The sequence below is a fragment of the Acyrthosiphon pisum genome, chromosome A1 (assembly GCF_005508785.2).
Source record: "Acyrthosiphon pisum isolate AL4f chromosome A1, pea_aphid_22Mar2018_4r6ur, whole genome shotgun sequence".
NCBI classification, from domain to species: Eukaryota; Metazoa; Arthropoda; class Insecta; order Hemiptera; family Aphididae; genus Acyrthosiphon; species Acyrthosiphon pisum.
In genome coordinates this window covers 22,637,459-22,662,805 of record NC_042494.1, presented here as the reverse complement: position 1 = coordinate 22,662,805, position 25,347 = coordinate 22,637,459, and the positions used below count along the sequence as shown (strand labels likewise).

At 28.4% G+C, this 25,347-nt stretch overlaps 2 protein-coding genes across 2 annotated transcripts; both read left to right on the top strand.

Moving 5' to 3' along the window:
- The first annotated feature begins 6,215 nt into the window (after positions 1 to 6,215).
- Positions 6,216 to 11,809, top strand: LOC100571019. Its single transcript, XM_029486195.1, has 9 exons — positions 6,216 to 6,284; positions 8,517 to 8,633; positions 8,693 to 8,931; positions 9,504 to 9,678; positions 10,079 to 10,223; positions 10,610 to 10,821; positions 11,070 to 11,082; positions 11,293 to 11,470; positions 11,531 to 11,809. Exons 1-9 carry the CDS (start codon positions 6,218 to 6,220, stop codon positions 11,807 to 11,809), a joined length of 1,425 nt encoding a protein of 474 aa, XP_029342055.1. The 5' UTR covers positions 6,216 to 6,217.
- Positions 11,810 to 11,871: 62 nt separating this feature from the next.
- On the top strand, positions 11,872 to 13,060 carry LOC115033598. Its single transcript, XM_029486440.1, has 3 exons — positions 11,872 to 12,034; positions 12,129 to 12,467; positions 12,542 to 13,060. The coding sequence occupies exons 1-3, from the start codon at positions 11,876 to 11,878 to the stop codon at positions 12,947 to 12,949; spliced, it is 906 nt and encodes a 301-aa protein (XP_029342300.1). The 5' UTR covers positions 11,872 to 11,875; the 3' UTR covers positions 12,950 to 13,060.
- Positions 13,061 to 25,347: the final 12,287 nt, after the last annotated feature.

Below are 25,347 nucleotides of genomic sequence, written 5' to 3'. Positions count from 1 at the left end.
CATGAGAAATCGAGTGAATATCTAATGTTGTAAAAATTTGAATTTCAAACGATCATAAAAATTTAATTTGACTTTCTTATAGATATTTTTTGTTTGATAAAGGTAGATAATCTTATAAGGAATCTTGTATTACATTTTCATATCTTAGATTTAAAAAGAAAAATTTTTATGAATTTCTAACTCGAAATAATTTGCAAATTTTCGTGATTTTTCCATATTTTGTCATTTTTTGAACTTTAAATGCTTATAAAAAAAAACTGTGACTAACGATTTTTAATATTTTTCATTTGCCTTTGAAACAATAGACTAGGAGCCTTCTATTAAATTTTCAAGCTTTTTTATCCAACAAATAAAATTTTATTGATAATTTTAAAAAAAAAACTAAAAAAAAATGGAAAATGAAAATGTCCGTAAAGAGCTCAAAATAAATCAAAATATTTTCAAAATTTTACCGTGTACAGATAATGCAAATATAAACAACCTGTGAAAATTTCATATATCTACGGTCATTTGTTTTAGAGTTACACCAAAAACCAAAATCGATTTTGTTGAAAATCGATTTTGCGTAAAAATTCCAGTTTTTCCTTAATTTTTCTTTTGTTTTTCACGTCGCTTTTGAAAACTACTGGGAAATTTTTACTTTTGACCCCCCAAAGTACCAACTAAATTCACTTTCCAATCATAAAAGTTACTGTTGAAGAAAGTCGAAGCAGTTTTACTGTCCTAAAAGGTGATGACAGACCAAAAAAAAACACACATCATTGTAAAATTAATACATTCATCGTTCCACTCAGACTCTAAAATTTAAAACAAGATTCCACATAAGTAATTAATTCTGTTACCAAAAAATTTAAAAAATACATTTACACAGTTTATTTTTATAGTCATTTTAAGTACAAATTTGGACGAAATTACATATTAAAAACCTAGGATAACTATTTTAGTTATTTTGTTGTGATTGTATAATATTATTCGTGGGTACTTGAAACTTCTAAAGTATACTATTATATATCTATGATTTTACCACGGTTTTTTGTTGATGTATAACGCGTTATAACTTATAAGTACCTAATAGATATTATGATATGATTAATTTGGAATTTATTATAGGTACCTATTATAGGTCAATTTTTTTTTAATACCATAGATAAGTATATTATATTATATGTCTAATACATAGACTGATATACCGTCTCCGCTCACAATCGTTTTTTCTTATACAGTGATATTATATCATTGAATTCAAATTTAATACTGTCCATTATACAGTGACCCACTTCTAACCTACTGTACAGCAGAGCGACATCCACTTACCCACCTTTTTTACAAGATTGGATATTCACTCCATTTCTCACGTAGCGGATTTTGTTATTTCGTTGTAATTTAACAACGAATAACTGTAGATACATGACAATTTCACTTAATGTTCATATGTTCATTTTCTATACTTGATAACATTTTGAAAATAATTTGACTCTTTTTGAGCTGTTTATGGACATTGTCAGTTTTCAATTTTTTTAGTTTTTTTTTTCTATAAATATCAATAAAATTTATTTGTTGGGTAAAAATACATGAAAATGTAATGCAAGGCTCCTGATATATTATTACAATAGCAGTTGAAAAATATTGAAAATACGGAGGCACAATTTTTTTTTATAAGCATTTAAAGTTCGAATTTTGACAAAATGTATCAAATTTAAAATTTAATAATTATTTTTAGTTAAAAATGTATAAAATGTTCAACTTTTATACCTAAGGATTAAAAATTTAAAACAAGGTTCCACGTAAATAGGTTATAATCACGGTATATTATTATATTATAATATACCGTGGTTATAATATATAAATTACTTTATTCAAAATAATTTCATCAAATATAGGTACTTAGTAATATCATAGGCTGACTGACCGTTTTCGCTCAGAATCATTTTTCTAATACAATGATATAATATCATTGAATTCAAATTTAACACCATCCATTACATTGACCCACTTGTAACCTACTGTACAGCAGAGCGACATCCATTTACCCACCTTTTTTATATTAATTTATAAACTTATACTTAATAAATGTAAAATTTATCTACAGTATATTTTATCACTATTATAATAAATTATATATTTCAAACAAAAACAAATTTATTCTTAATATTCCATTTATCTTTGTTGCTATAAAGTTTTAAATGTGTGGTATCATAATATGTGTAATGTATAAAACCTTTCATACCCGTATATTATCAACCCTAATTTTTTTCCATATTAACTTTTAACTTATCTAGTTAAATGTATGATTTGATAACTGTTCACTTCTAATTTGTTGATCTTGTGTTATCTCAACTTAACTCAATTATATTCATTAATTTGCACAACATCACCTTTGCTAATATTGGGATGTGGTAATTCATGTTTTGTGTAGTGTATTTCTAATATCCTAATGCGTGTATATTAATCTAACTAAATGTGTATATATTTAATATATCTTAATGTATGTATATTAATTTATCTTATCATATATCATATTTAATTGAAATCAATATAAAATATTTTATTTTCTGGATAATTAATCTATGAAATAATACTGTCTGATGTGTATTAAAATAGTGTAAAATATAGTACGTAAAACAAATGTAAAGACAATTTAATATACACCAAAATAAAATAATCTATTCAATCTGCTTATTCTTCGTAACTCTAATAGTCTATATTTATTCCGTACTAACTACTTTTTGCGACTAAAAATAATTATTAAATACAAATAATTCTTATAATATTCTAATATGATGCAAGCATTGCATTTACGTTAATTCAAGCTTTACTCTAATATTTTCTTATACTAAGGGCCCTTATTCTAATATTTTTTTTTCTTTCTTTCTGCTCGAAATAATATTCAATCTATTCCAAATTATCTCCACTATATTTTTGTATACCCCAATTAATCAAATTCTATTTATCATCACTTATATATCCCCATTAATCAAATTCTATCATCATATTCTATATCATAAAATTCTATTCATCATTATATATCATCAAAAATCTATTCATTTATCAACTATCTTCATTATATCTGTGCGCTCACTATTCAAAAATTATCTTCATATACCTATCAATATCAAAAAAAGACTTATCTTTTGCCTATAAGAATCTCAACTAATTAATTCTCAATATTTATTCAACATAAAAGGACTTAATATCTGCCATGAAAAAAAAAGGTATAAGCTTATACCTAGGTCTTATAAAAAAAAAACTAAAAGGTCTTAATATCTGCCTTGGTGAAAAAACCTATTACTTTTTATATATACCCACAGAGATATATATAATTCCCCCTCAGAAAAAATCTATTGTTAGTATTTTCTATTACACTCCTGTATTCCTATAAAATTTAAATATTATTCTTAAACGAAAATTTCCTGTTAATTTCTTAAATATAATATTTTCCGATGGACTACTAAGTCCAAAGAAGACGTGACAAGTTTACAATTTTTCCTTACGCACTAATAGAATTATTACCACTCACACAACGCTGAATGCACCGGCCGCTTGTATTCTCCCTGTATGCTGTTCTCCTGCACTAGACGGTCGCAACGTAAGTTCTAACCCTCGGAGTCGTTGGAAAGGTGATCAGTCCTCCAACTGTGGTCCTAGATGGATTGTCTCCGTGGAAATCCGTGAAGTCGAAAAAATTTTTTTTTCAAAATTTCAAAATAAAAAATTTTTGAAAATTTTTGAAGTTGAAAGTTTTCCTCGACTTTGGACTTCCTGTTGGTAGGGTCCGTTTCTGACTGCGCCAAATGTGTTGCGTGCACCCGACTTACAGGAGATGGTGACAGGATGGGATGATGGTAGAAGCGTCAAATAATCAACAATTTGTGGGTTGATGTATTATTTATTTAAAATTGTAAAATATAAGCCAAGTTGAATTTAAAATACTATTAGATTATTCGAATTAACGAAGAAAACCAGTGTCTTAGAAAATAAGTGAATAATATTATAGCTCGAATATTCTCTAAGTCCCGTAATACGTCGTCAACGAAAATAATCTAAGTCGTATACAAAAATGTGATAATTAAGAATGAAGAGGTACAAGAGTGTGTACGTACGGAAGCTATACATCACGTCTGAATACTGGACCGCTCCCAGGGCTCCTATATAATCCTATCCCCTCTCTTACTAGATCCCTGGCGGACTGCGTCGTTGGTTCTCACAGTCCAGGGGGCCTTCTACAAGATGTGCCTCTGGTCGGTGTGGGGTGTCGTAAAATGACCAAGTATACCCGCGGCCGTCTTGTCACAGTGCCAATATCTAATTCGTAGAATCTACTGTGCTCCGAGGAGTTCTCACAGATATCTTAACGGTTCGGTTTTGTCATCTGGCCGTTGGCAGACGCCTAGGCTGTTGCTAACGTTTATAGTATTGCTCCCCCAAGGTTTTATGTACAGCGGTGACATCATCTAACTATTTACGTATTACCATAGTACATCCGATACTGTGTAGTATGACTATGTGTAGGGGTGGAGTAGAGGGGTCCGTACGTAGCAGTAGATAGAATGTATACTACCTATATGGCTATACGTCCATGAAATAAAACAAAACTATACAATTTGTATTTAGGTATTTTTATATTTATAGTTTATACATACCAACTAAACAAATAAATATTAATACAATTTTGCATAGGTACATTTGTACACTTGTACAATAATTACATCATTTTGCGCCTCGATTTATCTGCAGCAAAATTATCTATGATTTGGTGGTGAGCACTTTAGTCTCTATAATCGTTATCGAATAGCAGATTTCTGAGCAGTATGCACTATGCAGGAAACGGGCGACAGTGCCACTTATTGAGGTGTCGGGTGCGGGGTGAGACGGGTCATTCCAGTTAATATCAAATAATTTACCGGCGAAGCACTGTGCGAGCTGTCCCCCACCTAGCTAGTAGAGCGGCTAAAAAAATACAATGTACCCGGCGGCCCGAGGGAGTATATTTGACTGCCTTGGCTGACGTTTTGCACATGCGCCATTCACATTATTGTATGTGTTTTCGCCGCACAAACGTATATATAAATTTAGGTAAATATAATTATGAAAAACTAAAAAGTAAAAATTAACTAAAAATTGTACCCCAAAAAATATTGCGCCCTAGGCACGTTCCTTGGTTTCCTATGGGTAAATCCGCCCCTGGTTTTAATGCATTAAAACAAAATTTGTTTAAGAATACATGGATGTTTATTTCTATGTTGGTATCACTGACCACCTGTCTCATTAACTGACTACTGACCATAGACATACATAATAACTAGATAGCCAACTTATGAAAAAAAAGTCAGGCTCGGCAGTCTTAACATCTAAAATCCTAACCTATAATAATATTTATAGTATAATATAGATATATTAATTTGTAATATTATATTTTGAGGTTATGTTTTTGAATGTTTACAATGACACATTCGAAAAAGACTGTCGCGTCACTTATTTAAACGCTGGACCCTAGGAAGTCGACTATCTAGCTATTATATATGTCTATGGTACTGACAACTGTGCATAAAACAATTTTTCTTCTCCATTATAGTTAGCAACATTTTTAAGTTATTTGCCTTTTTCATTATTATGGTTTTGAAAAATGAGTAACTGAATGGTAAGTTTGATTTGTATTTTATTTTTTGTGAGGCACTTATTTCAGTGTAAAAGTTATGATTTATATGCAATGTTAATACAATATAGTATGTATTGTTTTGGTGTAGATTAATAAAAATAATTTGTCTTAATTTAACGTTTACTAATCCTACTAACTAATGTGCTTACCCACTTAATACTTATCCTAATAGAATGTGCTTGATTTCTGTATTATTCTTTATATAAATACCACTTCATTACAAAATTTAGCCTAGATTAGCTTATATTATAAATAACATACAACATTTTTTGTAGTATTAATCATATAATATTATAGCAAGATTGTATAATGTGATAAATTAAAAATAATAAGTCATAATTTTAATTTCTTTATTTTTAGGAAACCAATAAACCAGAACAACATTTTATTGGATTTGATATTGATTATGATGACGTATTGATAAATATTGAAAATAAGAAAAAATGTAAGTTTATTGCCTATGATATGTTTATACAGCTTTTGTATTTAACTTAAAATTAAATATGTACCAATTTTAAATTTTATCAATTTTTTTGTTTATGAACACGTTCAGCGCTAAAGATGGAACAAAGTAAAGAAACAAGTGAAACTATGGAAGTAGAAGATCCATGCATTGTTAACAAAATTAGTAAGTTATAAAGACTATCTCAAAACCTGTTTATGTTTTTATAACTTATATCATGTACCATTGTATAACACTTGGACATTTAATTTTTGTGTATTAAACAAATATTCTCTTAGAAGTTTTAATTAAACTTTATTTAGTTGACTAAAATATCAATTCCGTTATAATTAATGAACTATTAACTTACCATTGGTGTTGAATGAGCGCAAATTGCCATTAGGTGGTTTTTAACTGTGGGGGAGTGTACTGTAGGTTTTTTTAACCCGTGTATTTTAGTTTGACAGAATTTTCAAGTGGGCTCCCATAGATATCTGCCATGCTCGAATGGAGGATGGCGGCCTCTCTCTCCAGACACAGTGACTGCCCGAAGAGAAGTGCCGCCTGTGGCTGGGGATCGAACCACATACGCTCACATCCAACGCCTTAGTGCGCTCAGCCACTTCATCCTCCTAATTTTAAATTGTTAACCAATAAAAATTAATTTGTAATTTTTATACATTATAATATACTGAATTATTCAAGTAGTCTGACATATTTCGCTAATTATGTCAGCTTATATTACACAGTATGCATGTGAATGTTGTGTGCTCCTTACAAATCGGTATGCGTTTGCAAAAAAAAAAAAATATTACGTCAATATTATTGAGTGAGTGCAATGCTCACTTTATGGATACTTATAACATTGCATGTCAATATATAATCAAGAAATATTTATAAAATGATTATATGTACAAAAGTCTATTTAAACATGTGTCAATTGAAGGTATTAATAGTATCGGATAAATTTAAGTAACAACTAAACAAGCGGTTCACAAACTACTAAAGAGAAGAACCACACTCACCACGATACCAATGGCAGGTTATAAAGGTTATCTTCTTATCATTTTTGTATTATGTGATTTTATTCTAAGATCATTCAAAAATCACAACAAAAAGAACAAAAAAAATTTTATGAGAATGCATTTGATCTATGATGCTAATGGGTCTGAGAGAAAAAACAAATATTGTGCTGATATTTTGTTAAACTTATAAACTAAAAATAAAAATATCAAATAAATTATAATATATATACATACCTATTAGTTTTTATATATTACCTAAAATATAATGATGCTCTATTATTTATTTATTTATTTATTATTAATTCAACTATACATATATATATATACAAAGCATTTACATAATTTTTTTGTTGACACCTACTCTCTATAAGCAAAGCTTGTGTTGAGAGTAGGAAGTTTAAGTAACTAAAATAAAACATAATTTATTGTTCAATTAATAATTATATAATAACTAATATTACTATATCAGCTACTGAATATAATATAAAAATTAGGTAATTAAGATAGTTAATCATGCCTTTAACAATAATAATATAATATATATAGTTAGTCATATAACATAATATAATAGTGATAAGCAATACAAATAATAACATAATAATATAAACAGTAACAAAATTAATCGAACATAATATAAAAGATAAAATGAAAATAATAATAAAGACGTTAATTAAAATATTGCATAAATAGAGCACGGAGCTTTAGTTTAAAGTATGATGTATTCTCTATTAATTATCTTTTTCTCATTTCATTAAAATAATAAATAATTATATTGTCATTTTGACGTGTGATTAAATTGATTTTATACATTTTATGTTGTATTTTTAACTGCAATTAAATTATGATTTTAGCTCTTGGTTTTTCACAGATTTTAATGCAGTTTTATACGGTATCAAATCATAAGCTTTTGTCATAATTTTATTATTGTATACTAATATAGTGCCATATAAATTATCTTTAGGGGGTGAATCAATGGTCTTGATACCACATAAAAAAAAAAAATACAATTATCTTTTTTTAAATTTTATGTCATGATTGCTAAACATTAGTATTTAAAAACATAAGAATAATGTGTAGCTTGAGGAAGTTTTCAAGAATATAAATTTGTTACAGCACACATTTCACTAGGTGTTGAGTTCAACAAAATAAAAATCTGTAGGTATGCACTACATAACCATAGTATTTTTGAACAATAAAGTACCAACTAATGTAAATAAATATTGAATATTAAGATGATATTTGTTTAATTTGATACCCTATATTTAATAGTATCTATTATATTTTAGGTTCAGTATGAGTTTCATAATATTTACTGGGTTTACTTTAAATGAATAATAATTGGTTTTGAAAAAGAAAATTTTATCAAATAGTTATTTATTTTTAACATTTTCAGAACTTACTACTCCAACATTCAACTTTACCTCTTCTAACACTAGAACAAGTAGTAGTACGGGTAAAAAAATTAATGTTGATATCAGTGATGCTATTTATAAACTTCCATTTAAGCATGGTAAGTAAATTATATTAATGATTTATTTTTGTGTATTATTTGAGTTAAATAATTTTCAGGTTGGAAACGAGAATTAGTATACAGAACATCAGGTCAATCTACTATTTGTAATGGTGATGTATACTATTATTCTCCGACTAACCAAAAACTTAGATCATTACGAGAAATTCAAGAACAATTGGACATATTATCTGATGAAGATCTAACCATAGAAAGTTTTACATTTATAAAAAAACCAATTGGCATCAATGATCGATCTAAAGAACTTATCAGAGATGCAAATTCTAAATTATCTAAAGTAATGAAAACAATTTTTATTTATTTTTGTCTATTGTAGCAAGTTATTCCATAGTCTAATAACAATTTAAAAAACACATTTAAATTTGTCAGCTTTACTTTCTATTATTTATTTTTTATTTCCTCCTTGCTTTTTCTTTAATTCCGAAAACCCTTAAATATCGTAAACTTTAAGTATTTTGAACCGAGGAAAATGAATGTTTAATCTTAAATTGGTTTAATTAGTTGATAATGTTTAAATAAAAGAGAAGAATAGTTTGATTTATTTTTAATCTCACACACATTTTAATGTCACATTAACAATGTCTGGTTATTTCATAATATTTTTTTTTAGACAACAAGTAATAACTCAAAACCATTTTGTTAAAAATTAAAACCCTTATAACCTAATGTCAAGATTTATTTTAATTTTATTATGTTTTAAAATCTTTAAACTAAATTTTAAAAAGTTTTGTCAGTGCAGAGGATTTAAGTTTGTCATACTTAATTTTCATTTATTATTATATCAACTTAAATATAATAAATATTACTTGAGTAATTTTCAATTTCCCTTCATACATTTTATGGTTTTAGAAAGACTCTTTTGTTGGTGTTGCTGTTAGACCTAAAAAATCTAAGACATCCGTACAGCGGCCACCATTTGATAACGAATTGTCAGATGATGAAAACAACAAGTCTTCAAGTAAAAGGAAAATTGTTTTTAAAAATACTAAGAGCTCCGCTAGATTGAAATCTAAAAAAGGTAAAAGTAAATATATGTTATATACTATTTTATTATTTATGAGTTATGAATAGGGATTCAATTTTAATTAAATATATACCATAGAAAAAAAATGTTTAGCACTTAATATATAATTATAAATTATTAAATAAACCTAATTCAAATAATTGGTATTGACTCTTGCAGTTGTTAATTGGTATACTCACTTTATCTCAAATAATACTGCAATTCTAAAATTCATACATTAGGCAATCTATCTGTGAAATATTTATTTCACATACAATTAACATTTTTCAAAATTGCATACAATATAATTTTATATTTGGTGGAACTCCTTGTGTATTTATTTGCCTATTAATCTGAGAAATAATTATTTGTTTTATTGTGAAATTCAAATACAGAACTGACATTTTACATTATCACCTAGGTATTTCAGAATCAATGAGTACATCTTCATCTACACCTGAATACATATCTGAAGACTGCCAAGCTACTCAATCTAGTGTATCACCAAAAGTTTCTTCTCCAAAACTTGAGAAAATTGATATAACCAACACAATAATTAAAATACGGTAACATATTGGCTTTATTTATTATTGTTAATGCTTAAACAGTTTTTGCTTATTAATTTATTATTTGGCTTCACAAATGTAACATAAAATTAAGGGGTTGTTATCCTTATGCTTCCTTCATAATCCTTCCTCAATCAGACCATATACGTGAATGGATAAAAATAGATTGTGAAGTCATTATATAGACACCTTGTGGGATACGGTGCCCGAATAACGATGAACCTGCCACTTTAATGTGTGCTCAATGTCTGGTCTATTATCATCAAGCATGTATCAATTTAAATGCTAATTTAAAAATTGTTGGTTGTAAATGTATAGTAAGTGATTATTTATAGTTTTCTTTATTTTTTTAAAAGAATAAAACTTTTTCCTTTTTTTTTATTTAGAACAGTGGATCTAATGTACGACAAAGAAATAGACATGTACAGCATTTTCATACTGTGGTTGTTGGTTCTACTGAATCAGAACAACTATGTGTTGAACCAATTTATATACGACAGGCGCATCAAGTGTCAGACACACCTAATTTGTTTTATTGATAGAACACCTATTTTTAAAACTGAAGAAACTCATTATGAAATTTATGCAAAACTAAATGGTTGATGGTAGTTTTTATGAACAGTATGTTTATGAAATGAAACAAACACAAGGACCCAGTTTGATGACCTGTGTTATTCAATAACCTAAAAATCTGGATAAGTAAATAAATAAATATTTTATCTTCCCTATCTTTTGGAGGTATATAATAATGGACCAGTAGCGTTGGTCATTGGACTCATTTGTATGAGTGTATGTTAAATATTTGTTCTTTTACTACTTTAATCATTTGATTGTGTTTGTTTTCAGATTTGAGCAGAAAGTCAGCATTCCTATATTCCTTTCAACTCCTATTTGTTATTTACTAATTGTTTCATACATGTTCTGAGGCCTAATTTAGTTTGCATGTTCAAGTTAGTAGTCTTTATATGTGCACGGTCGAGAACATAAATAAATATTTATAATGCTTTTAAATACAATAAAATAATTATAAACTTAATTATTTATTTTTTTTTTTAATCAAATTTTACAGGAATTCTGAAATGAATGGATCTTTAAGAAAAATTGTAACACCTTCCACATCCATGCAATCATTCAATTACATGGCTATAGCGTTGAGACATGTTTTTAAATATTTGAAAATGGATGAGCTTTTATCAGCTTCTAGAGTATGTACCGCCTGGAATATAATTGCAATGAATAAAACCTTAGTAAGTATAACCTTAAAATATTGTATAATGTATTTTTGCTTATTTATTAAATATTTTTAGTGGCAGAATGTTTGTTTAAAAAATTCTATGGTCTATGACTGGGAAAGATTTGTAGATTCAATTGATCAACAATTAACTGATACATTAGACACTAGATGTATGTTGATGCCATCTAAAGCTGAAGACATCGAAAGTTTTTGGTTGCGATTTGCAAGGGCAATGAAGAGAGCACAAAAGTTAAAATTCATTGAATTGTATAGATGTCCTGTCGTTGTTGTTGAAGATATTATTTCCTCATTACCTCAAATTGAAGTACTTAACGCTACTTCAATAAAGTAATAAAGGGAATATAATCCATTTTTTTCAATAGTTTCAATAATTTATTTTATTTTTAGAAATCCAAATATGATGAAAAAGAAGAAAAATCCCAACGATTTAATGTACCTCAACTTAAATTATTTGGGACAAATGACCAATCTCACAGATTTGAGATTAAAGGGCTTAACTGGAATAAAATTGACGGCATTGTCATCATTTGAAAATTTAATACATCTGAAGAGATTGGTAAGTACTAATAATTAATTATATACATAATTAAAATATTTAAGGAAAGAAAGGTATTATATTTACTCTTATTATTTTTATGATTATTATTTAGTCATTAACCTCTTTCAAAGTATTTCCAAAAGAGATCTATAAGAGATTGAATACTATTACTGATAATATTGAGTTTTTTGAAATTGGTGATTGCGAAAGCTTAACAAAGGATTTTGCTGTGCCACTAAAAAGATTTGTCAATTTGAAAACATTGAGATTAGAAAATTGCTGTAATGAATGGGATCAATCTGCACAGGATGTTTTTACTGTCATTAGAGGTCTTGAAAAGCTCAATGTTCTGGAATTGGTAAACATAGAATTCAGTTATTGTGTCGAAGAAGAATTGGAAAAATGTGATGGTATTAAAGCTTTACTGATTATTCCTGCTTACATGAGCCAAGTATGTACTTCTTATGTATTATATTATTTTATAACATTCATTTAATAATATTAATTTAATTTTTTTTTTTTTAGTCCGCAACTACTAACCGTCACCTGATAGAATGTCTCAAGAAACTCTCCAAGACTTTAACTCACTTGATTTGGGGACTAACTCATGAGTTACTCCGTGTTACTGACATATTTATAACTCAACATCTTGAGAACCAGCATGCTATTGGTTATGATTTAGAATTATCCCATATCAACAAAACAACCGACAATATACCTATACTCAGAAAAAGAAGGCACCGTCCGCAACCATACGACCAGACTACTCCTGAAAAAGAAAATACCGGGTCAAATAATGTTGATATACTTTCAGTTCCTGATTTAGAGAAAATGTTAGAAACTATGATGCCTAATGCTAAGACCAAGATAGTTAAAGTTCCCTTTTCTGGAACAACTAGAGTTTATTTGAGTGAACATTTAAATAATCTCTAAAATAATTGTATAGTATTCATTAATTGTTTCTTTACATGAGAAACATTTTGTGATATAATTTTATTTTTTGTGTCCAGGAAATTTTTTTTTATTTCAAGGTGGAGATTTTAATAACAGTTTAAATTATTAGTTATAATATATATGTATTATGTTTTTCTGTATGTATAATAATATCTGATCATTAATCACAAATTTTATCATACATTTAGTAGATTTTTAATTGTAATAATTTTATTTCATTTATAATTCATATTTTTTTTTACATTTTGTAACTAATATAAATCTATAATTTGAAAATGTAATTCTTGCTATTCATTGTATAGTAAATTAATTTTGATTCAAATCTAAATTAAAATTAGGTTCAGGAACTTTTTAATAAACAGTAATATCCTATGTACTTTTTATGAAAAATAATTCATGTCATATTTCAATTCAGAATCATTTTTAAAACTAAAATCAATTGTCTTTAATTAAGATATGATTTGTAGTAAAAGTTAGTACATTTTTTTGTTATAAAATAAATAATTGGATTTAAATAACTGACTATAATATATCTTGCTTAAATACAAGAAGAAAACTTTTCAGGCGATCTAAAAATCAATGGATATAGTCTTGATTATCTTGGGCCGTGGTCAATATTCAATACCAATGTACTATAATTATTGTACTAAGAAATGAGAAGTGTAGAATGGTGTGAAATGTGAATAGGTTCAAACATTTATTTAAATATTTTGAAAATGTTATTGTGTATTTCTATATGTCGTATGGTAATAATTAATATACATAATAATGTGTTCACTTTGCGGCAAAAACTTTCATGTCTTATATTTTTTATAAATATTTGAGATTTAAATATTTTCATGAATTATTTTAGTAATAAAGATCGCTAGACAACTAGTTTTCCTTTGGTGGCTAATTTGAAAGTTAATCGATTTTTACTTCAGGTGACTGACTTGCTAGAAGCTAGACATTCCAACACGGTCTTCGACTTTACACTTTTTACAGACATAAAAGCAACGTACATAAACCAGGGGACCGTATCATTTAATCACAGATTTTTGTGGACCGTGGTGATAAAAAAAAATGCATTTAAATGTATTGATTTTCCATGGGATAATAAGGGTGGTACGGGACTTTTAGGACTGACTGTATATAGGTAGGTAGTGGGCACCTACTAACAATTATATAAATATATATGCATATTTGGATTAGTGGTGGATTAAATGCCTCTAGGGTCATGATAGAGGGAAGGAGTACCTACTACCTTGTATTTATTATAAATAATGCACATATATAACATTAATATAACATTTTGCTCCTCACCAAAAATTAGTTCAACACCCAATGACTTTAGGTAGGTAGGTAGCTTGACTTTAAATATTAATTTACTCAAAAATAATTCTAGTATTATTGTGCTTTTTAAAATGTTTCTTAAATTATTTTTAAAATTGAACACTAGTTTTAAAACTAATGTTCAATTTACGATAATTTAGGGTACTGAAATATTTCAAACGTACGGTATAAATATAAAAAAAAAATTTATAAAAAAACCGTATTTTACCACATCTAAATAGGTACCTACAAAATGTTCATAATATACATTGTATTTGATTTAAGATTATTCAGTTTTTATAAAAACATTAATACCTATTAACTTGTATTATTTTAATAATGATAATAATATAATAATAATAATTTTGTTTTTGGTGCTAAAAACTTATAAAGGGTTATCAGTTACATACATTTATATTTTATAATGAATTAGGTACAAAAGTAACATCTCCTCAAATTCCTAAGGATAAGCTCGAGGAGCTTATCTATTTAGACTCTAATTTATTATAAGAGCACTTTTATAGTATTGTACCTGATTGTAATTAATTACGCTTATATATTACGCTTAATATAATATAATATAAGTAGTAATTACCAAAATATTATATGTATAACATACCTAATATAATTAATATGTTAGTTAAGATTTGTGTTCCTCAGTTACCTACTGTGTTAATATGATCCTTATAAAAATATGGTTGTAATAAAACATTATAATTATAATATAGTATATTTTTCAAATATTTTAAATTTATTGAAATAATGAATGTAAAAAAGTGGGTGTCACTCTGCTGTACAGAAGATTGCAAGTGGGTCACTGTAATGGATGGTGTTAAATTTGAATTCAATGATATAGTATCTTTGTACAAGAAAAACGATTCTGAGCGAAAACGGTCAGTCGGCTATGATATTACTAAATATATATTAATAGATGATATTATTGTGAATAAAGTAATTTATATATATCCTATATACGGGGAACCTTGTTTTAAATTTTCAATCCTTAGCTATAAAGGTTGAACATTTTATAAATTTTTAATTATTACAAAATAATTATTGCATTTTAAATTTGACATTTTAATATAGGTTTAATAAGGTTTTTCCTTAATTTTTATGTTTTGTTTTTCCTGGCGCTTTTGAAAAATATTAGAAATTTTAAATTTTGCCCTTCCCAATGCACCAATTAGATTCACTTTCCCTTCGAACAAGATACTGAATTTGAAAATCGAAGCATTATTTTGATTATCGAGTACCTATTGACGTTAAGACAATCGACATACGTTAGCCAAAAATTTAATTTTGAAGAAAATCGCAAAATATATAATAATATATTGCATAAACATAATGATACACAAGTTTACTTTATATCGTTCGAATCATATTTTTAATATATTTAAAATAAAAAATATTCATTCTCATAAACATTTTGCTACAATTTAAACACTGATGACACCACTTAATAGCTTCCTATGTATATAATATAATATGGTGGACACCAATGGGCAATGGCAGTTACATTTTATTATACGTCTTAAAATTAGTTACGATTAGATTTACATCATACGTATAGTATATACCTGGTTTGTTTGGATTATATTGTAAATACACGTGGTACAGTGGAGACGTGGAGTAATTACATGGGGGATTTGGGTGTCGTATCCCCCTGACTTTTTTTTTAACTGGAGATCCAGTCATATATGTACTTATTATTTATTGGTACTGCTAATATAGGTGGTGGTGTCCGAGTCAATTGATTCGCAATACTTGTAGGAATTTTGAAAATGGTATATCAAAATTATATTTTACACGCTGTGGTCGTTCGTTATAATACGTATATAATATTTTGATGAACTGTAAGGGTCTCGCTACATATGTGTCAGCCTCTCGACTTTAAGCAGTTTTTTCTATCAGCGATTCAGCCGTAAGTATGAATAACTTTTGTACTGAATAATGATTGCGAAACATAAGACTACGGTTCGGTTTCAAAATGTTGAGTTCTTCTTGTTGAGGTATATATTGCCCAGTGTTATTTATTTATACAGTGCGAGACGTGTCACACGATAATTATATGCTTGTAATTTATATCTTATTTTATATAATTGTATTATATAATTTACAATATTATTGTTATAATATTTTACATTTTTACAATATTATTTTGTTTCTAATTTGATTGTTTTTTCGATACATTTTCACTACCTACGATTTCATTTCCATTTGTGTCTAACCACGAGAAGTGCGTGGGTATTGTAGCGGGGTGGGTATAATAATATAGTTACTATACAAGGACGCAGGCAACCCTCGATGCCAGCAAGTCAGGCGGGTTGGCGGTGCGGTTTTCGTCTCTCGTCGTCGGAGTGGCCGAGAACGAAAAGGCCATGTGCGCCGTGTCGCGACGTTGCCAAAATCACTCCGATCCGTCTGTTCGAAGGTCGAGTCCGTCCCGCCGAATGACGCCGAACAGTATTATACGCAAACGCATATATATATTATATATATATATATATTATATTGTTTGTTTTGCTTCGACGACTTAACCCTGCGGACCTTAATTCCATTATTCACAGCAGTGTGAGTGGTGCCCATGTGTACACGCACAAAACTCACCCTCGCGACACGTAATAAATCAATATCTTCCGCCACCAAAGAGAGCGCCCCGGTAAGATATTGTAGGGTGGTAGAAAAAGATATTGTAGTAGGTCGGATTTTCGAATTTTGGGCTGGGGGCTCGGGTACCGCGGGCGGGGTGCAAACAATTTCGACAATCGAGATGAAATGTATATGTACACAGAGTTTCTTTTTTTTTTCATTTTCTCAGGAAACCTTGCAAGCCACATGGATGCTATCTCGTCGAATGTTTTTCTCACTACCCTCGGATCGAAAAGGAATGTTGGCCCGGACGAAGCACTATAAACTACGACGACGGTATTGTTATTATTTCCCCAAACCCATATAAACTATACACATTATAACCAGCTATGCGTGTATCGCATTTTCAGGGGCTCTACGTTTTAACGCGATTATCGAGACGCATATAGCAACAGTTGGTCGACGAAGAGCCGCTACACGGAGGCGTTATAGGAACAAGATTTTAATTTTTCCGGAAATTCGTGTAAACGCTCATGTCCGTCAATGTGGTAGCGGCCAATACGCTAGGACCAAAAATTAAATTAAATTCTAATATCAAAAAATTGCTAGGAATTCGATAGATTTTGCTACGTCGTTATCAGAATTTGCTAGTATCATTTAAAGAAGCACACAACACAAAAAAAAATTCATTAATGTTTTGTGAATGTTGTATTATTGTTATTATTGTAGCTAGAGCTGTATTAAATGCTTTGGTGAAAATCCTATGTAAAAAATTATTACTTTAAGAGATATTAAGAAATGTAAAATAACCGCGTGATGTTTTCGAGCCCTGCTAATCATGAATGCCTATCTTAAACGTGTAAAAGTTCCTCGCTTCACACGATGATTTATCTATAAAAAATTTTATTTTTGAAATTTAATTTACGTATAAATGTGTGATTTTTTTGTGTTTAAGACGCGATACGCGTATCGTCTCAGAGACATAAAACCACATATTTATATATAAAATAAATTTCAAAAATAAAATGTTTAGGTTGGTAAATCGTTGTGTGAAGCGAGGAACTTTTACACGTATAAGATTAATTGATTATAACTTAGTGAATAATATGAGTAGAAAAGTAAAACCTATACCGTGATTCTTAGAATTGAACATTATTTCAAATTAAAAAATTAATTTGTTTATGTTTTGTGCTCCTTTAAGTATAAATCAAAATTCAAATGTGCCGGTGCCGTGTCAAGTTGGCACCGACACATTTTCCGATCGTATTATAATTATTATAGTCTTAGCATATTGTTGTGGTGCCGACTTGATGGACATTAAACACTTGTCGTTTATAACGTATTAACGTGTCTGATGTTATGTGCAGTTACCTCGCGTGGGCCTTATACAAATAATATTAAACAATTAACGGACTACAAATTACTGAAAATACTTGACAGCTTTTATATAAAAATATATAAAATATAAAAATATTCCTTAAATTTTAAAAAATATACTGTAATATTTTTCTATGATGCTGTATTGTTGTATATGGTATGAATATTTATGATTTAGTGGATAAGTGAATTATGACATACATCATACGTGTCAGTCATATTATAATTATTTACGTATAAAATTAAAATTATTTTGCAAACACTTTTGGCGGAAACGGGTAACTCCCGTCTTATTGTGAACTATAGTGGCGTACTATTATCGTTTCATTCAATTCTTGTCCCTTAATTACTACCCAGGAAACGATAAGTAAAATAAAATGGTCTTAAAAAATGTGTGTGTTTCTCCAGAGCGCGGAGGACTTCTCGGCTACGGCGCCCCACAGTTTTTATTGGGAAAATTTCTCATGATATTGTACTTACACGTATATAATATTGTGTAGGCATTTATAATTCAGATAATTGTGGAAAGGCAGGTCTTTGGCGACCAATTTATGACCGTACGTGTCGTTTTCGAAATGGAACGAATAGGAAAATATTATATACATCGGTTTGATCGCAGCCGGTGGTGGCATGGCATGCCGACAATGGTTATATAAGCCGAAAACATGGTGTGTAGGTTCTAAATGTAGTTATCGGCTGCCGAATTTTTTACGGAATTTAAGATGACCTGTCCGCCGCCGCCGGATTCAAAAGCAAGTAAAATATGTCATTTCTTATCGGGGATTATCGATGGTAAAATATAATAATATAGTCTCTGCCACGTATGGTAGGTAGGTAAATAACATTTTTTTTTTTTTTATTGGGAAACGGTCGTATCATATAATATTTTACCGAAATCATAAAACATTATAATATCAGTTGTATGATTTCAAAAGAGAGTTCAAAAACATTACCTCCCGGCTCAAGTAATCCTATGCCACGCGCTGTCATCTCGCTGCCACTCCCCGCCACGTCGTACCATGCTCCTCCACTCTCCAGCACGTAACCTTTTACCCCATCTAATCCATTCACCGCCCATTTCATTTTATCCTTACGAGTAAAAATGGTTTACAATTGAATCGTTTGTATCCGTATGATAAATGTTCCTCGCCCCCTCTTACCCACCACAACGCAGAGAAAATTGAAAATTATGGTCAAAATTGTTAAGTGTTTAAAATACTGGAATAAAACACGTCATATTAAAATGTATACGAACATGGGTACAATATATACGTTTTGAAATAGTTCGTTAGACAGTCTCCGTTTTTGAAAACGTTAACGAGTCATTATGATATCCATTAAGAATATATTCGTTAAACGTGTTTTTTTAAGAAACTATTAACGAAATTCCAACGCTTAATATATTGCCATTAGACCATCCACAAGTGTGGTTTTTAAATCACCGACGAAACATTAGACGATTAACATATGTATTATAATATACAAAGTAATAATTATACTCTTAATGTATATCATTGTGATTTCGTCAACAATTTAAAACCCCTCTAATGACAAAATAGGTTTCGTTTATCGATGTACATCGACACTTTCATATTATACATTCATATATTTAGTAGTACAACGAATATATTAAGTAGTGTAACTAAGTTCGTATAGAAAGGTCTGATTCTCTATGTCCCTTTAAAATAATTATTTGTGGATTTTATTTCAGTTACAAATATAATATGATAAAAACTATGAAAATTATATGAATAATAAGTGAATTAAGAAGTTTAAAAAAAAAAGTGGACGATAAAAAATTATAGTTGCTATTATTATTTAAAATATATACCTATACATTTTGTATTTTAAAAATATTATTGATAAATGACTATCTAATTAAAAATAAAGAATATATGTTAACTAGGTTCGGTTATGTATTAATTATGAATTCTAAATAATGCATAATCAATGGTAATAGGTATATTATATTACTATATATTATTATATTATACAATAAAAGATATAATATTTTCGTTCGATGTCCATAATAATTGATAAGTTTTATGATCGAAGCTGGTAGGCGTAACGATCTCGACTTGTTAAAAATATCAAAATTAGTCAAAGGCACCAGTGCACGGCGACACGTTGTGCGCTCGCGTAAACACAGAACTTCGAAAGGATATAACTTACAAAATAATAACTTCTGCAAATTTTTTTTTTACACCTTCGGTCTTAGCTGGTTGGAATACATGTTTCAAAAAAATCAGAATAACGTGGCAAACTAAAGTGAATTTGTTCCTTTATTTAATATTTAAGTAATGTCTTATAATTTTATGTACCTATATAGGTATTTATAATTTTTATTTTTATCACTCGACATCCACTCCCCCGCCCATCTACTTGTCAGACAACAAGAGAAGAAGAATTTTACAAGTAGCCCGGGGTGCATATAGTTTCTAAATACGGCCCTGCCTATATGATAATTATGTTTGACGCAAAACGAGACTTAAATACACCAAACGTTAAAATCTCTGTTGAATCATTTATTATTATGTATACTATACGGTATCTAAGTATCTACGTTATGTATCTATAATATATTAAACCGTGGATCTCTTCAACAATGATTTTTAAGAAAATTTCGTATAAACGCATACATTAAAAAAAAAATGTTTTCCAATAAATTGTAGAACTTTTTAAATTCCATTGAATTAAATTTACATCAACATTTATAACAACGTTGCAGTTACTAGTTATATTAAATTAGCTAAATTATAATTGTACTAATAAAATGTAAAAATAAACATTATTGGGACGACTACGGCATGAACTCGTCTAGTGTTAAAAAATAAGGCTGCTATTTTAAACGCAGAAAAATATAAGCATACCGAGTGGAGTGGAGTGGTACGGGGTTACCCCACGAAATGTTTATCCACTTCTCCGCTCATCTAAACTTTGAATATTTATAACTCATAAACTATTCACCGAAATTCGATTTGCATGTATCAAAATACTAAGAAAAATATTCTGCTTTGGAATATAAAATTAAAACCCAATGTTGTCATTCAAAAAATTAAAAAACTTAAAAAATTATTAGGATAAAAATATTTAAAAATATAATTTTTTAAGAAAACATTGTTTATAAGCGACTTGAAAGTTGAAACTATGTAAAAATATTTTCAAAAAAATGTACACTTTCTGAAATTATGAGTGTTCTATGATAAAAGAATTGCCCAGTATATCGTGGCCACCTGTAATTAAAGTAATGGTAAGTTGCAATTCAGCTAAACTGCTTTTAGCGAACGGAGGTTTGTTAGATATTCTGGAGTAAGAATTTAGTACTTACCTAACATTGCGGTTTAAGGCGCACGAGTACTTTCGACAATAAATTCGTATATTATGTGTATAATTTATTATTTACTATGGACTATGTTTTAATATTTAGCACACTACCATTTAATGCAGTGTTATTAAGAGATCATAGATATATGTACATATGTTATATAGAAAATTATATGGACATATGATATATATGTTTTTTACCAAGCCTGTCAACGTCGCTTCCGGGTAACGCTCTTTTAGTAAATTGCAATTAACCAAAACATATTTACGATCAACCATGTCGCAAGAGGATTAACCAATTCAGCAATATTTTCAATTGCGAATGAAATAACGTAAACAATTGATTTGAAGACGTCATTGAAGGTTTTGCTCAGGAAAATTACGTTTCATACAAAGTACCTATATGATACGTTTGTAAATACAATATAATATATATAACACGTTGGCTATAATATATTATAAATTGATGATTTGTATTAATTTTTTAATTATTTTATAGCTAACTATTTTGTTTAATAATTACTATTGCAATCAGCTTTAGTTTTTTGTCAAATCAATATTCAAAATACGTTTATAAAAAAAAATTTCAATTAAATAGGTATGCAATGCATAATAATAAATAAAATAGGGGCGAATATTTTTAATTTTGCCCTGGGTGACAAATCTTAACGGCATAGCTCTGAGTATACTAGTCGTATATTTATACTATTCACTGTTATGTACTGTACATCGTATCATTTTCACTATAAAATATTTTATAAATTTTATTTTAATTTCTAAAATATATTTATTATTTTTTTACTGATCTGGTTCAACTATGTAATAAAATGTTTTAGCCATAGTTGCGCCGTTGCAGCATAAGTTGGTTTGAGGGGGTATTGTAAAATATCGGCTAGAAGCAAATTAATATTGTGACTGTAGTTGATATCAGTCGTTTTTTTAAATTTACATAAAAATATTTTTTACTTTTAAACTATTGCTAATATTGCTTTTAATTTATTAGTACAATAGTGAATTTATTGTTATAGACGTGTTCATTTTTTCCTTAAACTATACTCAAATATATGGACTTTATAATATAATACATACCTACGTGGTTAAAAGTAACTATAATTCAGAAGCAGTTACTTGATAAAGATTCTAGTAGACCTATAGGTACTTATTACATTTTGATAAAAAATAAAATTAAAGTTTTTCGTCTGTTGGAGCCGATACGATTTAATAAATAATTACATCATCATTTATCACTACTGTCAGCGATGCTCGTAGGCATAATTTGAGGTTGCTTGGGGGGTGCTTCGCTACAAATTTTTGATAGCGTCATTGGATTTTTATTGACTATACCATTATGCCGTTATAGATATTTGGATACATTTATATCTAAGACCTTATCATTTTCATAATCATAATAAAACATAATATTATGTACTTATCAGAACAATAACATAGATAAAAATGTACTATGTTGTAGGTAATTTTTTATATTACAATTAATGCAAAGGTGTATAAGTGTAAAAAATTAAGTTATATGAATGGTGGGGAGGGGGGGGGGCGCAAGGCGACTTATATCGACATAAATCTAGTACCCCTATAAATTTAACCCAAATTTCGCCTATGGCGTAGACTGGTATAATAAAGACAAGACTTCGCTCAGGAGACTTTGTCGCAACTGTTCTATACGCTATCTTGTTAGTAGCTTCATTGCTAACGGACAGTACACACAGTTCGGTGCATTACGTATTGTTATTGATTATTATTGTACATGTTTTCTAAGTTTTTCATTAGATTCCTATAAATACCATTTATACTGAAGGACGGATATTTTAATCATTAAATATTGTCTTTGGCCCCGACAACGTAATTTATGATAGGACATCTATTATGGGACCACAAACAAATTGTATTCTTCATTTGATATAATATTATTATGCAATTACGCAGCGGACACCCGATAAATTGAAAATCACACCTCCCCACATGGTTGAAATTAAAAATGATTGCCAAAACACAAAATGGTAGTACAATTTCCAAAAACAATGTACAAAAAGGTATACAAAAAGTTGTACTCGAAATTTTTTCATTCTGAATGTTTTCTTGTAAATAAAAATATGTAGGTACATTTTAATCACTATATTGTCATCGTTACAGTCACTATTTAAAATTATTAATTCTCTAACCATAAGGTTGTAACTTTTGTATTTTTCTTTTAACTTCCACTAAACTACTCAAAAGAGGATAAGTATAGATAATATAATAGGTGATTTAATCGTAATAGCGATAACCTAACAATTTCGTTTACTATTTCAATTTATTATAATTTAATTACCTATTCCTAGTACAATAATGAACAAATATGAGCATCTAATCTAAACATTTACCGACTTTATACACCATAATATAATGGTTATTTGAAAGAGGTATATTATATAATATTAGTGTGAAGGTCAGTGAAAGTCAAAAGAACTGATTAAAATCGTACGTTATTAAATATAATACGACTAAACATTGATTTGTTATTCTTACAATTATTATTCGTACTGATATGATTTTACAGCGTAATGATGATAATTACTATATATTGTATAGTTTCTATACTAATATAATTTGTTATATTAAAAAAAAAACTGTTTTCTTTGTATTTATATAGTTTTTATAGCGCATAAAAACTTATCGATATCGAAATTACAAACATGCATGGGTATAAAAAAAGTTATTATTTTTCTTATAAACGATTTTCGCCCTATTTTAGTTGCGCTGTTGTAGAATAGGTTGGTTTGAGTTTTCATTATCAAATATCAGCTAGAAGAAAATAAATATTGTGACTGAAGTTGATATCTGCCGTTTTTTTAAATTTATATAAAAATCATTTTTATTTTTTAACCGAGTGCTAAAATTGCTTTTAATGTATTAGTTCAGTTGTGAATTTATTATTATAGACGTGTTCATTTTTCCTTAGACTATACTCATATAAATGGACTTTTTATTATTTAATATAATGTATTCGTGGTTGAAAGTACCTTATTCAGAGGCAGTTACTTGATAAAGATTCCAACTGACCAGTGGTTTTCAACAGGGTGACTTTAACAGTTAATTTTTGGTTCGGTTCCATAATTTGTTTTTGAACTTTATTTGCGATGAACATTAAATCAAGCTATGTTCAACAAACGGTTATAAATGTAACGTTATAATTTAAACGATTCACCGAATATTTTACTAGAAAAACGTTAAAAATGTTAATGTTTTTAGAAAATTTCGCCAAAAAAAAGTTAAACAATTTTAAGTTATTGAATGATAGACCTAATAAACACTGTTAAGTTATTCGTTCTTGTAAATTTAATCAGAAGAATGTTTTTAAATAATGCGTTCTTGAACATTTAATCAAAAGAACGTTTTAAAGTAATATGTTAATGATTTTTGAATTGCTATTTGTTAACGTTTGTAAGACGTAGACAATAAGAACAGGTGCTAAATAAAATAATATTTTGTTAAATTACGCCATTTATATCTACATAAATAAATCATAGAATACAAATACAAAGAACAGTTTTAAAACTAAAATTATACATTTGGATCTTAATTATTCGCACACCTATAATTCCATATTAGTAAGTTTTATACCGTATGAGCACTTCAGTATCTTATAATTACGATATACGAGTTACATAGTTTATCCTCTTCAATGTTTCGTAAATTATTATTTATTTATAGTATTTATTGATTATTATTAATTTACAGTAAAAATTGATAATTATTTACTTAGGGGGACATTTATTTAT

Bases quoted from the DNA above. Each gene is read 5' to 3' on its own strand.
- LOC100571019 (XM_029486195.1), top strand. From the start codon at position 6,218: ATGGAACAAAGTAAAGAAACAAGTGAAACTATGGAAGTAGAAGATCCA. The intron at 6,285-8,516 runs GTAAGTTATAAA...TAACATTTTCAG, and splicing joins ATGCATTGTTAACAAAATTA to AACTTACTACTCCAACATTC. The intron at 10,224-10,609 runs GTAACATATTGG...TTTTTTATTTAG, and splicing joins AACACAATAATTAAAATACG to AACAGTGGATCTAATGTACG.
- LOC115033598 (XM_029486440.1), top strand. From the start codon at position 11,876: ATGATGAAAAAGAAGAAAAATCCCAACGATTTAATGTACCTCAACTTA. The intron at 12,035-12,128 runs GTAAGTACTAAT...ATTATTATTTAG, and splicing joins TAATACATCTGAAGAGATTG to TCATTAACCTCTTTCAAAGT. The intron at 12,468-12,541 runs GTATGTACTTCT...TTTTTTTTTTAG, and splicing joins TTCCTGCTTACATGAGCCAA to TCCGCAACTACTAACCGTCA.